We start from the raw sequence: 18,071 nt of genomic DNA, 5'->3' as shown, positions 1-18,071 counted from the left end.
CTTGCGGTTTTTTTCATCTTCTTCTTGCGTAATAATTTACAAACATAAATAAAAAAAGGGTTTCCATTTATTTTTCCATCTCTCCGTAGTGGTTTTCCGCCCACCGCCCTATCACCACCGCCGCCGCTACTGTGCGCACGCATTCCTTTCCCCGGGGTTCGAGACATAATTGAGCGAAAGACTGAGCGAAAGAGCGAAAGATGTTCACTAATTACACACACTGCAATGTAGCACTAATGCATTCGGAACACAATATAGCTTTAGGTTGTGCGCGCTGCACAGGCTTATAGCTTCTGCAGCAATTGAAGAGATTTTCCATGCGAACACAATCAGACACAAGAATGTATAAGATTTGTTTTTTTTTTTTAATTTCGAAAAGGAAGGAATACGATAGATTTAAACAGAAATGGGAAACGCAACTGTACTTGGGGCAAATGCGCAACACAGTAGTGGTAGTGGTAGTAGCAGGAAGGAGGGTTTCACACCATTTGCTCCCTTCACTTTCCACTTCCGTTTCTTATACACGTCAGCTTAACTACTAAATTATATTGTTACTTCGAGCTGTGAGTGTGGTTGTATTTTACTTGTTTGTTTTTTTCTTCTCTCTCTTCTGCTTGTTCTGTGAAAACTATTGTAATTGTATTGTATCGCTGTAAGTGTGTGTGTGTGTTCTTGTGTTCGTATTTAAGTGTGTTGATACCTGTGTACCTGCTTTGCGTTGTTATCTATTGCAATTTCTATTACGATAAATGGGGGGGGGCGTGAAAAGGGGGCGGTTGTTTTGCTGCTGACTTCTAATATATTTCCTCTCTCGCTTTCCATTCTTCCTTTTCTTGCCTTCTCCACCGTTCATTACGCATCATTTTCTTTAACCCTCGTTTGTTTTGCCACCATCCTTCTACCCCCGAGCACACACTAGCGCGTTTTTGCCATTTTTAGCAACAACAACAAAAAAAAAGAATCTCCATTTCCTCTCCCTCATATCTTAGTGTTTCTCTTTCATTCTCTGCTCACTTACCAACTTTGGGTTCACAATGCTCTTCTTGCTCCTTCTCCTTAACTCCTCCTACTACTTTCTCATCTTCGCACGTTTCCTAAACAGTCCACTAATTTCTTCTTTATTTTTCACCATTGCATTTTTATTTGCACTTCTTCTTCGTGCATCCTAGGTTGTGTGTAAATGGGGATTTGTTTGTGTGCTTGATTTTTTTTTTCCTCCACTTATTTATTCCTCGGTTTTCACTTTTGTTGCATTATTGTGTATGTGTATGTGTGTTTTTTGTGTTTACTTCTATATTTTTTCAGTTTTGCGCTCCTAGCATAATTTATTATTTCTTTTTTTTTTAACTTCTCCTTCGACGTACTCATTTTTTTTTGTAAATTTTCTCTTTTCCGAAACTATCTAATGTATGTGTGGGTATGTTTGCGTGTTCGTTTTTTTTTTGTTTTGTTACTGCCCTCCGTGGACATATTTTTGCGGTCTGTCTGGTTTTTGTTCGTGTTATTCGGCTTTTACGGCGTGTCTCGCATGATTTCCTCTTCTCTGTGACTCGTGAAGGCAGTTTCCTCAACGAGTGTCTCACGGTTTTGTTTGTATGTGTTATTTGTTGTTCATCCTTTTCTCCATTCCCCATCTTTTTCTATTAACCAATCTCCACCGGGGGTTGTTGCCCAATGATGGCTTACTAACCACGATTGCTGCACAACGCTTGCTCTTCCTCTTCTGCTTTTGGCTGGATTTGTGTGTTTTTGTTGTTTTTTTTTCGGAAATAATTTTTCCACCCTTTGATATTTTTAAAGGTAGCTCTTATTTTTTAACGAACACAACATAATGCGAATCCCACACGAAGCGCTATCCGCTCCGGTTTTTTTTTGCTCTTCCCGTTGACTTTTTTGTTGAATTCATTGATTTCTTCTTTTTTGCCTAAGTTTCCTAATGACTATAGTTATACATTTTAAGCTTTTTTTTTCGCTAGTCCGTCTGCCTTCCATGTTCTTTTACCATTTTGCCTTTCTATTGACTTTTCCTACGCAAAAGCTCTTTCTCTTTCCTTTCCATACTTTTCAGCACACACCAGCAGCTTGTTTTCTTGTTTTCATACTTTTATGCTTCTTCATTCAACCGCGCAGATTTTGCATACTCTGCATCTAGCACAAACCATGTGCATGTTTGCGCTTTTTCTGCTCTCCAATTCTCCTTTCAATCTCTCACTCTTCCCTTCCAACGGACAGTAACGAATTGCCTTGGCTTTAAATATAGTATATGTATATATGTATGTATATATATATAATATAACTCTTAATTACAGTAGCTCTGATCCGTGTGTGTTTTTGCAGTCCTTAGATCGATTACTTTTACCGGCATGGCGGCTTCTTGCTTGTGAGAAGAAGAGACACGAACAAAAAAAGCACGATACTGTCGGCAAGGCATGCTCTTTTCGTGTTTCCCTCTCGATTGCACTGACTGTGCCACCACCACGTTTGATGACAACAATCTAGCAGTCGAGCCTTTAACCCTAAACCCCGTAATGCTGCTGTGTTTGGTGAGTTGACTCGCCTTGTCACACGTTCCGAGCCGTCCGAACGTGAAGGACAGTTTCTTCGGTGTGTGAATCACCGTAACCGCGTATCTTTTTTCTCTTGCTTATTTCTAGTAACATGCAAACATCCTCCCTTTCACTGCCCACTCGAGAGTGATGTGTGATTTCACTGGCATTGTATGAATTACGATTGTGTTTATGCTGCTGATCTCCACTACCAAAATCGAACCACGATTGTTAACTCAATCCCCACTCTCCACACAGTCACGGTCTACTTATTTTTTGTTGTTTTCTCTCACCCTTCGCTGTTGCTCTTGCTTTGCAGTTTGCAGCTTCCACACCCCGCACGACTGGCTCCTTCCTGGACATGTGCACACATGTAATGTTTCACACGGGAAGATGATGATTCTGTATTATTACGAGAAGATCTTCCTAACACTTATCACGCTGCCGCGCACGTTACTACACACCTGGAGTACATCTGCATAGCATCTCCCTAGCAACCGGCAGGCCCGATCTCCGGCCTTTGCAGTGAATATCCCTCGAACGTGCACCTGCTGTAACTGTATCCTGCAGCAGGGCTGCAGCCCCGTGCAATACACCACTAACTATTATTTGTTCTTGTTTTCTACATCTAATGTTATACAACATAACTAATGTTTGCCTTCTTTCGCGTGATTCTGCTTCCCTTTTTTTATAGCGTTTTTTCAGTATTTTCTCTCTTCTCTACATCACCGCTCGTTTAGTTACTAAAATCACATTGGTTGTTATGTTACCTTTCTTTTTCCGTTTTTTTTCCTCCGTTTTCGTTTCAGTAATAATTTATTCGCACGCACTATTTTACACAGACACGCACATCACTCACACACATTCACACTTCCCGCACAAGTCACGCGTTCGCTCTGTCTCTTTCTCTCTCTTTCATGCGCACACACACACGCACACGATACTTCTTATATCTAGCGTTTTACTTTTTTTTTTTGCCAAGCAACAATCGATTGCTGTTTGTAGAATAGTAGCTTGTTTCGCTTTATCACTGGACGCAGTGCGCTAAAATTCAGTAGACGTCTCAGCATCCGATTGCTGCTGGTGCTCCTCCAATTCACCACCCATTCACACCGTACAACACACAACAGACACGCACAAGCACACCAGCACGATTGCGCAAATCGATGCAAAACCATGCCTACTTGTTTTTAACACATGCTACCATCATTATCGCTTGTTTCCAATCGTACACTAAACTATCCTAAGTGACTTTCGGCTGTTTTCTTTTCTGGTTTTATTTTGTTTAACAATCTTTCATTTTTCCGCTTCCCCACAAATTAAAGTGTTTAACAGCTATTACAAGGAGGATAGGGAGAAGGTTCCGCTATTCTTACACATGGTACACACCTTCTTCCGCTTTATGTCACATTCCGTTCTAACGCTCTGCTAAAGCTGCTCCTGCATCACAGTATCGCTGTAGTGTGGTGCTATGTCTAGGTGGAGCTTTTGTAAACGCAACGGAAGAAAACTATTCTCCACCAAACGTTACACACAAACACACATACACACGTTCCAATACGCCGAATGTCTGTGAACGTTAATGATACTGTCGATGCAACAGTAGGTAGAGAGTTCGGTCTAGTTTTCCCTAGACCAATGCAATATGAAACGAAGAAGGAAAATATAAGAATGGAACAACGGAAAACCCATCACATGGGGTGCGCGTCATAGCTCATCCTGACCTGACATATCGACATTTTCTCCTGAACATGCACACGCACATTTTACATTCAGTCGCGCAATCTGCCTGAAGCAACAACTGTGTTCGATACGGATCGAAAAAAGGGATCAAGCTCCTGTTTAAGGATAGCGGCGGCTTACTATTGGTTTATTGCTTACTGCGCTGCCCATATGGCAATGATGCAATGGAACCACCAGTGCACAATTTCAAACGTAGAAACTACTCGTTTATTAGCGACAGTGACGGTAGAAATGGCACGAACGGATAGGTTACGTTTTGCATAACAAACATCGTGTATCGCTCTCTTGGACATTTGCTGCTAAAATAGAGGTCTTAGGGCATGTGGCATTTTAATGGGAGGAAAGACACATCGATACAATCAGCGATGAAGGGATAAAAAGTGCAGTTCGAAGTTTGTGTGCGAGTGGTGTGCATGTTTGTGAGCAACTTAGAATGTTGTGTAATGAATAAAGAATAGAAAACGAACGATACCTAAATACACTGATCCGGGGCAGCAGAGCGTTCATAAACGGTGTGATTCGTCGCCTAGTAGAAGATGCATACTGGTTTCGCTGTTTAGCGTTCTTAAACGCATCATATATATGTTAGATATACTTTTTTACGCTTAACTACTATACAACACTCACACACAAACGTGCGCGCGCGCGCACACTCGCACACGCTCTGGTTCGGTTGGTTGTGCATCCTCTCTGAACCCTGTTCAATGAATCATCGGCATCGGGGGCTAATGGTTCCTACTTTTGCGAATGCTAAGCATTTTCTGTTTACGTTTTTTCCCTTCTGTTTTGTTTTTGTCGATTTCGTAAACCATAGGCTTCGGTTCAACATATTGTTTGACCTAGACGTTTCACAGTAAGCGCGTTTTGTTTGTTTTATGCTCCTTTCATCTACAAACTATGTGACTTAGTGACTGATACACTGATACGACTAATTCTCACGACGTCCATTACTTGTTCTTGTTGTGTTTATACTGCCATCACGTCCTATTGCTGTAGAAATTGTGTACCTCTTGCTAACCACACAGCCGAGCGCGCTTTTACTTATCCTCGTAGTACTTCGTAGAACCGCAAATGGCATCTTCCCAGGCTGAAAAAATATGTTATTCGTATTTAGAAAGACATTCTTCGATCGATAGCTTTGCTAGAACTACTATTCAACGTCACCCAATAGTTAAAAAACACTGCACCACATACCTGTTCCTACGAAAAACACAATCTTATCGTGATTGTATTCGGTCGTGTGCACTTGCTCTGGTGCAATGAAACGCAGATTGATCTCTTTCATCTTCTCACGCACCATCGGTTGCTGCGCTGGCTTCGTTGTCGGTTCGACGGAGCCGACCGAGGAAGAGGACTGTTGCGATGGCGACGCCGTTGAATGTGTCTGCGCGGCAGTGTCAACCGTCATTATTTGAACCTTGGGCAGTTGCTGTTGTTGTTGCTGCTGCTGCTGCTGCTGTTGCTGATGGTAACTTTGAGCAATACTATTATTGTTCGTTACTGCAATGGCCGATGCCACGGCCTGTGGTTGGTGGTGTGTTGTGGCATTGTTGTTGATTAAATCGTTCTGCACGGTCGGCGGCGAGGCAAGCTCCTTGATGACAGCAGCCGGCTGCGGAACGATCAGGGCTGCCGCTGGGGCAGCAGCAGCAGCAGCGGCAGGAACAATCAGCGGAGCGGTAACAGCAACGGGCGGAAGAGCGGGCGCTGCCGGCAACAACACGTACGGTGCAGCCGTCGGCACAATCGCCAACGTTGAGGGTAGCGGCGGTGGTGGAACCGTTATAAGATGTCCGGTCGGCATCGCCACTACAGGCGGGGCGGCAGCAGCAGCCGGATTGCCATTAGCATCCTTCACCGGTACAGCAACGGTAGCAGCAACCCCCGGCACAGCACCACCAGTCACCGGTGTCATAACGGGCGGTGGAAGAGCATACTGATTGTGATGGTGCTGTTGGTGGTGGAGCGGTGCCGGCGGCGGCGGTTGATGCTGCTGCTGCTGTGGCTGCTGCACGTGATGCCGTATTGGGGGCGGTCGGACGGAACCGGCCACCGATTGCACCGCCGGGGTGAGATGTGGCGGCGGTAGGGTCGGGGGCGGTTGCGTGTAGATCGGATGCAACAGCAGCGAGGGAGCGACCGGCGGTGGCTGATGGAATATGCTCGCGCCGGTAACGGCACCATCGTGGGTGGCCTCATTTACGTCACCCAGCGGATCGCCGGCCACCATTTGTACCACCGGATGCGCAGGTTGTTGCTGGTAACTATTGCACGTGGTGGACGAGGACAGGGACGCCGACGAGGACGAAACGGAGGACGATCCGGACGACGGTGATGTCTTGCTGCTGCTGCGCGTATCGTCTAGTGGGGCCGTCGGAGACAGGGCGGCATTCGGCTGGTGTTGCTGCATCAACCCGTAATCGAGATCCGCCGTTTGCACTGCCGTACTGTTGCTGCTGCATGACGAAGAAACCGACGGTTCGCTACCAGCACCAGTACCACCAGTACCGCCACTATTGCGGCGCTGCTGCTTGCCCTTGCTTTTCGACGGTTCGCGACAGTTGGCGCCATCTCCCCCTTCGAGCAGCTTGCGATCTTCCTCGCTGAAATCTCCAAACAGCAGCTCCTGGTCGATATCGAAGCCGAACGTAAATTCGTTCGATTTCGGCTCGTTGTCGTTCACGATGATCACGGCTGGACGATTCTTATTTCGGGTTAGCTGATTGTTGCTATTGCTTGCCGTACCCGGCGCTGTAGTCGAGTTGCTGCCACCACCGGTTGACTTGTTTCCAGCCGCAGTAGACGCGGTTTGAAGCTGCTGTTGTTTATCCTTTTTGTTCCGCTTGCCAGTCGTAGATGTTTGCTGGGACGCCGGCGAAGAACCATCGGCGGGCCCATGCGACTGTTGCTGTTGCTGTGGTTGGGGCGATGTTTGGATGAAGTGGATAGTATTCACACCCGGTCCCCCGTTCATGGGACTTCGCGTATCAAACGGTAACATCGTGGTGGAGTGTGAATCAGTGTCAATCACCATCGCATTCGCAGCATGATTCCACGACTCGGTACTGCTGGCGGCCGACTGTTCCACTTCCGTGCCGTGCTGCTGTTGCTGTGCCGGTGGTGGTGCAGCAGCAGTGTTTGCCCCGTTACCACTGAGATCCTTTTTCGCTTTGCCCTTCTTCGATGCTGTCGGATTTGCCGTTGCCGAAGGATTGGAGGAGCTCGACGTCTGTGTACCAGTAACGTTGGAAGCGGCGGCAACCTGCCCGAAGCTCAACGCGTTTGAAGCAGGCGCGGGATTGCTGCCGGAAAGGATTACAGCACCAGCTGCTTTTGGTGCGTTTTTGCCATTGGCCACATTGGCGGAACTCGCATTTGATGATACACCCGTGCCGGTGACCGGATCCGCGCTGTTGTTCGCTCTCGCGTGATGATAGCTCTTGACCGTTTTCTCCAGCGCCGGGTAGTGTTCGTTCGAGTAGTAGATGTCATTATTATCGACACTTTTCGACTTGTGTAGTGACGCTTTGGTACCATCGGCCACAGTCTTTGACGGATGTCCACTGCTGGCGGTGTGTGATCCGCCGGTCTGCTGCAGTTCGTTGCTACCACTGCCAAATGTGGCACCGGTCGCAGCCACTGATATGGGCTGCTGCTGCTGCTGATGTCTGTTTGTCTCATCGTTCGAGTTGTTCACAGCCGTGAGCAAACTTTGCGAGTACGTTGCCCGCGTCGTTGCACTAGCTCCTAGTGTATGACTACTGTTGCTACTATTGCTACCCGCGCTGTTGCCATTCCCAGTGCTGCTATTTACAGTTCCGCCGCTATTATTGCACGTGGCATGCGACAGTGCTTGCAGATGGGGGTGGTGCTGCTGGCCGCCCGATGACGCAGCGGACGCCGGTTGCGATGGTATCAGCGAGTGATGATGCGGATGGAATTGCTGCGATTCGACTAGTTGCGGGAACGCTTCCGATGAGTTGAGATCTTGAATCACGTTCGCGTTGGCAGCAGCGCTCGAGCTGCCTTCAGCATGATTGCCCAAACTATCTCCAGCGCCAGCGGACAAACCAGCACCGCCAGCACCATTCGCACCACCGGTGCCCAGTCCTGCCTTCTCCACATTGGCGATACGTGCAATTTCGGCGTAAGACTGCGACGTTGCCGTACCCTGGCGCTGTTGACTAGTGTGCTGCTGTTGTTGCTGTTGATTGGCTTTACCCTTCGGCTGCTGCGGCTTTTGTTGCTGCTTGCGGGACGCTTTCGTTTCGATCGGCAACGAGTGAACCGAGTCGGCATCGCTCGAGTCAGACTTTTCAGACGGTGGAACAGAGGAAGTCGATTTTCGTCGCGATACATCGTTGTTCATGTACACCTCACGATCTGCGGTGAAATGGCTGCTGACGGAATGGTATCTACCACTGTTACCACTAACGGCAGCGCCACCACCACCTCCACCACCACCACCGCTACCGCCACTGTTGCCACTATTGCTTGCGTTTCGAGCATAACCACCGACGCTAGGGATCGGGGCCGACGCGCCTTGGTACCGCCGATTAACCAACGACGATGCTGCCACGGTAGCATTGGTCGCATCTTCTGAGCCGAGCATTTGTGCCTTCTTTTTTGTCTTTTTCTTTTTGGTGACAACGTGAAAATCGGACGCCTCTCCACCGGTGCCGACGCTTCCGCCGCCGAGGGCGGTTAACGATTCTACCGACATTCGTAGCGAATCGCGCTTCTTACTGTTATGATTTACTGCCGACGGCCCATCGGATGCGTTCGTTGCGGCAGAGCTGGCATTCTTACTGTTGCTAGTCGGTACAGCAGTCGTTACATTGTGATCTTTGGCCTTTTTACCCTTTCCACCCACGGTCGTCGATGCAGTCGTGGGAGCGCCGTCCTCCTGTACCGCACCAGCAGACGCATCGTTGCCGAAGAAACTTAGCTCCTCCGTTCCCCAAGATCTTCGCTCCGAACGTTTGCCGCCACCGCTGGAACCACCACCACCGTCCTTGTTATTGCCAGCCAAGTTAGTTGCCGATGCAGCGGAAGCATTGCTACTATTCGTGTTGGCGGCAGCGGTTTGGGCAGATTTTTTCGATTTGCTGTTGCGCAGCGTTACTGCCGGATCCGTTTCCTGCGCACGAGCCTTTTCGACGTGGTTTTGCCGAGTGTTTTCTTCCTCCACCTTCTTCCTGCTGCAGCTGCTAAGCTCCTCGAGCGAATTACTTTTCTTCATTTTGGCCGCACGTTCCCGTTTCTTTTCGCTCTTGCGCTTCGACTTCTCTTCGCCTCCGGTGTCGACGCTTCCTACGCCACCACCACCGCCCACGCTGTTGTTGGTGGCACTGGCACCGGTCTGTTTGGCGTTTGCATGCTTTGCATTCATTCCGCCAGCTCCGCTTCCACTGTTCAAGTTGGCACCGCCTCTCGCCAGCTGCAGCGATGACTGTTGCTGCTGTTGTTGCTGCTGCTGCTGCTGTTGCTGTTGCTGCAACTGCAGCTGCTGCTGCTGCGATAGCTGGTGCTGTGGCTGCTGCGACTTATCGTTGTCCGTGTTTTCAATGTAGCTGACCAGGGCCTCGATGTCGGACTTGCCCCGATAGCCGGCAATGTTTTCCGGCACTACCACCACAGTGTTACGGTCGGATTTGGGTTTGCGAGGCTTTTTGCCCCCGGTTCCGCTGCCACTGCCACCGCCGCTGCCCATCTGATTGCCACTGCTAGAGGATCCTAGACCACCGCCACTGCCACCACCGCCAAACTGGGACACGGAGTTTGCATTCTCGTCGAACTTTTGCTAAAAAAAAAACAAGGCGGGAGATATTAAGCCAATCAATATGCATATATATGAGACAAGCAAAGTCGTTTTTGCTATCAAAAACCTACCTGTATTGTCGGGTAGGTGAGACTGCTTCTGGGGGTGGATATGAACTGATTGCTTGACGAAAGCACCGACTTGATGGCGGACTGATCCACCTTGCTGCTGTCGATCATGCACTTCACTGCCGGATATGTGGAACCGAGCTGGACTGCCTCTAACATTGGCAACGAAACGGTTTTGTCGACATGGTGCACCGACGATGGGCGGTTCACACTGCAAGACTGGCCAATCTCCAGGCTTGCCTGTGTCGTGTACTGTGGCTTCGGGTAGCAGAACGTTTTCTTTGCCGTCGATAGGCCGCCAGCCCCGGCCGACGAGCCAACGAGGTTCGTTCCGCCGCTGCTACTGCTGGTGCTGGACGTGCTGCTGTTGCTGCTGTTACCATTCCCATTCCCGTACGTGTCGGCGCTCGAGCCGCCGCCGTACGCGAGGCTTGAACCGGTGGTAATAGTTGAGGCGCCCATTCCACTGCTACTACCGGCAGCGCCACCGGTGCCGCTCGTACCACCGGCAGCAGCAGACGTTCCGTTGGAGGGACCCATTCCCATCATCTCGATTTCGTCCGCGCTCGAGTCGTAGTGATTGTTCTGAGACACAAACATACACAACTGAATACATTAACCAGATGGGTGTGGGTGTACGTTTACCTTCCCCTAATGCCTGAACCCAACGACGTGACACACCAGGTGTTGTGGATAAACGCGAGGAATGCTAGGGCAACCAGCAACCCGCCACAAAAGCAATTTGCCTTCACTCTGAACACTGAGTTTATCCACAATCGCCTAGTGTCGAGCGTCGGTCACTTACCTGTTGCAGTGCGTTGTTTGCATGTCCGGAATACATATCCCGGAAACCGCGATGACCGGATGGGCCCTCGTCCGAGTCCAGTTCACCCATATTGATAACAGTATGCGCTGCTGGACCAGTTCCCGAGCCAACGATTCCACCGCCCGACATGGGCCCGGCGCCCGTGCATCCACCAGTACCACCGTCACCGCCACCGGCCGCACCCGATTGAGATTCCTCCCCGGCCAGGCCGCTCCAATCACTCGCACCGATCGGATTCAGTGGCGCCGATTGCAGCAGCGCGCCGTAATCATTGCTTTTGGCAGCAAACTTCGCGGACGTCGACTTGAGCGGGCGGCGCACCTCGTTCAGGAACGGCTGCTCACTGATGTAGGACGGTGTGGTCGTTTCGTTCACGTTACTAGGCAGACTGCCGCCCTCGCGCTGCCTCGAGGAAACAGACGATATTTGACGCTTGTTGCGGGACCCACCATGGCCCCCACCGCCATGTCGTTTGTGGGAGAGGCTCGATCCGGTGCAGTACTCGGTGTAGCCGTACTCCTGCTTGGTCGCCTCCGTAATGTCCTGCAGCGAGCCGCCCTGCGTCGGGCGCGCGGAGGCCCGTTTGCTGTGCACCGGCCGGCTGGTGAAGGAAAAGTTCTGCTCCTGGTCTTCGCGCTCCGTTTTACTCAGCAACTCCTGTAAGCAATGTACGTTAATAAGATGACGGACTGGCGATTCTGGAACACACATTTCCACTAGGCAATACGTACGTTAAATGTTGCGCTCTTGTGCTCCCGATCTTTCGGGCACTTGTAGGTGATCGCTTCATCCAGCAAAGCTTTCAATGCATCTTCATTCATGGTTGCGAGCTGAAATGGAATCGTAGGAAAATGTCCAGTTAAATTCAAATTCAATATCAAACCTCAACTAGTATTGCGCTGGGTCAAACATCACAATCCAAAGTTCTTATGAAATGCCAGACGATGGCACACTGCAAACAATTTGGACATTTCTATGCATACACACACCGAACATACATATTCTAGAGTACACGAGATAAGGATAAAGTTAGGACATTCCCAAACTATGAGAAACTGCTATTTGCACCGAGTCGTCGCTGTGTGTATACCAAAATTGCATATTGCATACACGTGCGTTTTCGCTGAACTCCTATTATTCTCGCATATCCTAGCGATGAAAATGTTCAAAATAAAATTCAGATGACCAACACGCACACTAGCATACTTTTTCATCATCTCGCCATAATCACACAAAACACACACACACCCATACATTTCATATCATCAAAATGATGACATACGAAAACATCGAATTCATCGCATCGACGATACACGATAGGTAGGTGCGCCAATATTTACAAAAATAATCTGCAGAAAAAGGAAATAAAATTCCACAAATTTCACAAAACTAACGTTTTACATCCACATTTAGCGCTAGTTCCGTAAGAAACATTAGTTTCACACGGTCAGAGCGTACTTTGCAGCATACGATTGCCGCACACAACACAACATGTTTGACATTTCGCTTATGCAGCTTTGGTGTGTTGCGCGTGTGTGAGTGTCTCATCTCTTCCCCGATGATGAAAAGCAACCTGCTATCCGCACACAGTTATGCACACAACACACACTACCATTGCAATGTGCTGGAAAGAAAAGGCACACACAAAAGCACACAGCACACATACACACACACACTCGCGCTCTCAGCAACATGCAGCACACAAATTCGGCAAGCAGAAAACACTCTGCAAAATCGAACCCTATTCTGACAGTTCGCGTAATTTCAAACGTCAGATTAGCAAATATGGCCGAAAATTGTGCCATTTCATTGCCTAGGTAAAATAACAAAAATATTTCCAACGACCGTTCTCCGAAACAGCCCAACACAGTAGAAGAGCATTGCAATGCAGGCATGGGAAGAATCTGGGAATGGGTTATTCCGCAACCACAATGATGTCACTTGTACTGTACACCGCGCCCCATTCGCACAGACGAACACGAGCGATACCTACCGGTTCCTGGGCGAACGACGGCTGGGTGCTGCTACTGCTGCTGTTATCTTTGTTGTTACCGGCGGTAGCTGAAGATGATGGGTTCTTGCTGCTTTCTGTCCCTTTGGCGTGGCTGCTGGATGCGGTTGCTGCAGCAGTTGCCGGCGCTTGGGCGGTTGACGATGACGATGATACCTTCACCGCAGTAGCCGGAGTGGTCGTAGTGGTCGTTGTCGCAGCCGACATGGCCATCGTTGTGATGACGGGCGGTACTACTGCCGCAGCAGCAGCGCCGGATGGGCTGGCATTGGTTGTTCCTACTTTGCTGCTGTTGATTGAAGCGCCCGTGGTGTCGGCCGTGCCGGAACGATTATTCACAGTTGCTTCACTGCCAACGCCTCCAACGGTGGTAGCTGATGGTGTGGTGACGGTGGGGGTGGCGGTGGTAGTGCTGCTGCTGCCGCTGGCGGTGCACGTACGATCGGTCGTTTCGCCGGAAGTCGATTGTCCCTCGTGCTTTGCTGCCTCACTGGCAGGTTTGTCGGGCGCCTTGGGCTGCCCAAGTTCTGGCGAGGGAGCCATCGTACGATTCCGACTACGATTCCACAACCGACCGGTGGCGGAAGTGTATTCCGCCCCCCGTTAGGGAACCGCACACCACCCCTAAAACAGGAGATGTATCACTGCGGCCTTTCTTGCTCTCCCTTTCCTTCTCTCCGGACCGTCTAAAAACCAAAGCAATGCTACACCGTCCACAAACCCTCTGTATGATTGTGGTTACCGGTCGCTAACACACTTCCCCGCCTCCCTCTGCCTTCACTGACGGACACACGTAGTTTTATATGTCTCTTCTATCCTGCCCGCGCGCTCGTCACGTCCTAGATGGGAAATTCAGATACGAAACAAAGCAAAAGGTTGCCATCAAGCACAAGCTTTTCCACGCACGGATTTGCACTTAAATATACGAATCACATCACAGAACGAGCGAAACGAGCAACGATGATGTCGGGCACTGCTGAAGCAATTTCTTCGATTTCAACCCCACTGGACCCGCGACGGACCCATACACAGCCGGATGGATTATTGTTTTTACTTTTCTTTTCTTTTTCTGTGCACCCACTACCAATTCGTAGACACTTTGCACACGCTGCACTATTTCCACTGAATGGGAGTATGTATAATGATCGCCTTTACATAAATACCGGCTATATATATATTAATGTACATACACATACGACACTAGCTCGTGTTTCGGGAATCTACCCCCTGTGTGAATTTTCCAACGCGCACAGCACACCGGGCCTGCTACATCCGGACGCTGCGCTATGCCCTAAGATGGCAAAATACTTCTTCCTTTTAGTCTTCAGCACATTTCGCTCCACGGTGGGTAAGAAACACAGACGGGGTGGTACGTGTGCGTTGTTCGTGTGTGGTTCTCTCTGCTTTAGTAGCTGCAGCTGCTGCTGCTGGCCCGGTGCGGTGCGCTGCCTTTTACCGTACGCCACACCGGCGGCTCCGAGAAGAAACCGACGTGCCAGAAAATCACTCTTCGCCGCCCCTCATCCGTTCACCCGCGCACACACATCCGTTGCTACACCACCGGACACACAGTATTCATCGCGTACGTACTTGACAGCCGCGAGACCGCCACTTACTTAGATTCACTGCGGCTGTATGCGTACACACTCGCGTGTCGGCGTGTGCGTACGTGAGTGTGTGTGTGTGTGTGTGTGTTTGTGTCTGTACGAACGTACCGTAAGGGGGCTCTCGGTGGTGTTGGTAGCTTCGTAGACACGATTAGCTCGAGGAAACCTTATTCTTCTAGCCCTTTTCTTTTCGACGTTTCTACGTCTGTGACCTACGTCGTCTTCTGCTCTTGTTGCTGTTGCTGCTGATATCAGAGCGCCGCGACGTCTTCACACTGCACACATGCACACGCACACAACACACACATACGCTATATATACTCTCACACTCACTCACACTCACGCACATTCACTCACACCACCACACCTGAATTTATTCCTTTCGTACTTTCATGCTCACTATTTTTTCCATGCACTCGATTTTTCACTCTTTTCACACCGCACTGTGAAACACGAAAATCACCGTCACCGAACATGCACAACGGACGCGCTGGTACATACTTTACATTCTGCACGCTACGTACATGAGGATCACACACACCCCACACTAGGGAAGGGAGGTGGCGACGACAACGACGATTTGCACCGCAGCCGTAGACATTACCCGTATTTGGAGTTTTTTCCTCGCTCCGGGAACAACCAGAAGCGGCGGCTTGATGACTGCACCAAGAAGAGGAAACTGTCCAATGCATAGAGTGTGGCACAAGCACACAATGTATCGTTCTTCCACTGACCACGGGTCCGTGTACGTGCTCAGTTAGCGAGAAAAATGGGGCTGCTGGTGCTGCTGCCCGTTAGGCCACCTTTTGACGGCAACTCGCCATAGCCGTACAGTTCTACACACAGCTACACTCTCTTCCCGTCTGACACATCTTTTCTGCAAAGAGCTGCTGCTGGCTTTTTTCGGAACGATGGTGGCCGCGACAGCTCGTGCTACATTTTCTTCCGCTCGGGTTGCGCACTTTGCGATCAACTTTCCGGGCGACCCGTCGGTGCTAATGTTCAGTTCACTGCTTTTTCCACACGGGCAAGCCCGTTCTTTTTACCGAATTACACACTGAAGACGATGCAAATTGGCAATCGAAAAACATGACACCACTGAATTCTGCTGAACGTCACGTTTGACAGCTCGCACTAGCCTCGAATTGTCGTGGTTTTCTTTTTTACCCTGAAAAACAATTTCACACAATTTTACAAACGACACCGCGAGCACACAAACAACACACCAACCGTTGGTAGAAGATTTCTTCCGACTGCAAAAATATGTGCGAAATACCTAGAATAGCGGAGCAAACTTCTTCCTACCTTCACTTTGCCGCTAATGCAAGGCACATCGACGAACTCTACCACTGTCCAGCTACGTCGGGTGGGAAAAAACATCGACAAGGCAAATTTTTGTTATGTCGTTCATTTTCAAGCAAATGATGACCGCTTTATGATGCTGTCACAGCATTGAATTAATCTCAAAATAATTCTTTTTTCTTTTAACAAAGGACTGTTGATTCAGCCCGAAAATTAAGAAAAATGCATTGCTTTAGTAAATGAACCAAGAAATAAATTCCCATTTTGCACAATTAGTTTACCCGGCTAGAATCGTACAGCAGCATTTCTTTCCAGGGAATTCCAAGTAGGCGGTGTGTGTGTGGGGACATTCACAACGGCATACAAACTGACAGCATGTTCAGTTCTGCTTTCCAGTCTCCCCGCGCATCGTGCCTGTTGATTCAAATTGTAGCCAACCAAACTGATGGACCAAGCGCCCCAACCGTACGAAGGAGTGCACTGCGACGAGTGCCACTATTGGTTTAGCAAGCTGTACCTGTTCAAGCAGCACCACCGGAAATGCCACAGCGATCTCGGCGAGCTGATCGATCTGCCCCCCTTGCCCGCGTTTGCCAACACGGTGAAGCTGCACAACCTCGAGGACGAGCTGTGGTTCGCAATACTGCACACCTACGAAGGGAAAACGGTGCTGATGCGCATATTTGAGGCCGAAACTCACGCCACAATGCGAATCGCAAATCAGCGCGACATGGAGCAGCAACGCAAACGGCTGGTACGGAAGGGCGCCGGGGACACCATTACGATTGGCGTCCTGTACGATGTGTATCCCGAAATCAATGCGGAGGATACGCTTAGCTTTAAGGTCGTTCCGCGGATCTACTGGGATGTGAACGAGGATGGTACGAAAACACCGATACCGTCGATGTCGTACCCGGTCACGGGACGCTCGGGCCACCGTGGGCAGTACCCGGGAAAGTTCCTGTAAGTCAGCAGTTCGGATCAGCTCATACTAATCTCTCCTCTTTTCGTTGTAATTTTTGTTTGCTGTTTATTTTTATTACAGATTCCCAGAAAATCTCAACACGCGCCACGAACCGGCAAGCTACATCTATAGCGATGTTGTACTGTGTGAGGACAATGTCGCTCCTAATCCCTTCTATGTTGAGCTGGAACGAATTGTAAACACACTTTAGTATGTACATAGTTTAGTTTTAGCATATTCTACCCCTTACAAAATACATTGTAAGGGTACAATTATTATTGTAAGACACAGGGTCGTGTTCATTTTCAGTTGTATTGTTTTCGCTTGACTTTAGCTGATGTATAACCAAAACCGCACCATCTCTTAACCCATACCACAATACAAAGCACTAATACACAATTTCCCTCAGCTTCAACCATCGGGGCAATTTAATTAGTTGTTATGCTTTGGGTTTCCACTTTTTCACGTTAGCTACCTAAAATATCTACAATCATGTTTCCCCCATTTACAACTACAAAACTTTGTTGTGGTTTGCGCATTTGATTTTCGCCATTCTATCCGCACGACCGCACGTTTAGCAGCACGAGCTTTGGTTTGGCCGTTTCTTTTTTAAATACACTGCTACGGTTTCTGTTCCATTGAAATGGTGTGAGTTGCGATCTATCTTCGTTGTTACAGTTACTACACCAAGAAACGTGTTTCGATTGGTCGTTATAAATTTTAACCAAACAATCATATTCAACATGATGGCAATTAGGCAACCGCCGCACCCGCTTCCCAACCACGTTTGTCACGTTTTGTTAGAACGCTGCTAGAATAAGGCATTGCTTTGGTGTACATTAAATTCACGTTTGCCGAAAAAGTTTCGAAATTTGTTGAAGAATGAAGGAAGTCCTTCTACAAACTGGTGGATCATTTGCTGTGGACAGCACCCCGGTTTGATCCAAACCGTGGGATGATGCTTTGATCGTCACCGTCTACGGCGAACGGCACATCCATTAAAGGTATATGTATTTAAACAAAATTTGCATGCTTCGTTATCTTCGTGTAGGAGTTTGGCCAGCGAAGCCAACGACCAAAAATCTACAGAGCTGTGCTATGGCAGTGTGCGTCATGCGTTGTTTTGACGAAGAATGCATTACTTTTTTTTTATTTTGGCTAGGAATGGGAGGAAAAATGCTTT

At 48.9% G+C, this 18,071-nt stretch overlaps 2 protein-coding genes across 8 annotated transcripts; one reads left to right on the top strand and one right to left on the bottom strand.

Annotated features, from left to right (window-relative positions):
- Nucleotides 1-584: 584 nt before the first annotated feature.
- On the bottom strand, nt 585-15,916 carry LOC120898324 (pneumococcal serine-rich repeat protein). Of its 7 annotated transcripts, none has more exons than XM_040304013.1 (7): nt 15,853-15,916; nt 12,998-13,854; nt 11,736-11,834; nt 10,984-11,661; nt 10,182-10,784; nt 5,484-10,092; nt 5,306-5,376 (listed from the first exon to the last, which is right to left on the bottom strand). In XM_040304013.1, exons 2-7 carry the CDS (start codon nt 13,556-13,558, stop codon nt 5,327-5,329), a joined length of 6,600 nt encoding a protein of 2,199 aa, XP_040159947.1. In that variant the 5' UTR covers nt 13,559-13,854; nt 15,853-15,916; the 3' UTR covers nt 5,306-5,326. The 7 variants fall into 7 exon arrangements, with proteins under 7 accessions (XP_040159949.1, XP_040159947.1, XP_040159948.1 ...); XM_040304014.1 differs by having other exon boundaries at nt 15,899-15,916; XM_040304012.1 differs by having other exon boundaries at nt 15,790-15,891.
- A 366-nt stretch (nt 15,917-16,282) lies between these two features.
- LOC120894824 lies at nt 16,283-17,440 on the top strand. Its single transcript, XM_040297670.1, has 2 exons — nt 16,283-16,887; nt 16,970-17,440. The coding sequence occupies exons 1-2, from the start codon at nt 16,370-16,372 to the stop codon at nt 17,097-17,099; spliced, it is 648 nt and encodes a 215-aa protein (XP_040153604.1). The 5' UTR covers nt 16,283-16,369; the 3' UTR covers nt 17,100-17,440.
- Nucleotides 17,441-18,071: the final 631 nt, after the last annotated feature.

The sequence above is a fragment of the Anopheles arabiensis genome, chromosome 2, assembly GCF_016920715.1.
Source record: "Anopheles arabiensis isolate DONGOLA chromosome 2, AaraD3, whole genome shotgun sequence".
NCBI classification, from domain to species: Eukaryota; Metazoa; Arthropoda; class Insecta; order Diptera; family Culicidae; genus Anopheles; species Anopheles arabiensis.
Note: the sequence above shows the minus strand (reverse complement) of the source record. Positions and strands in the feature narration are given on the sequence as shown.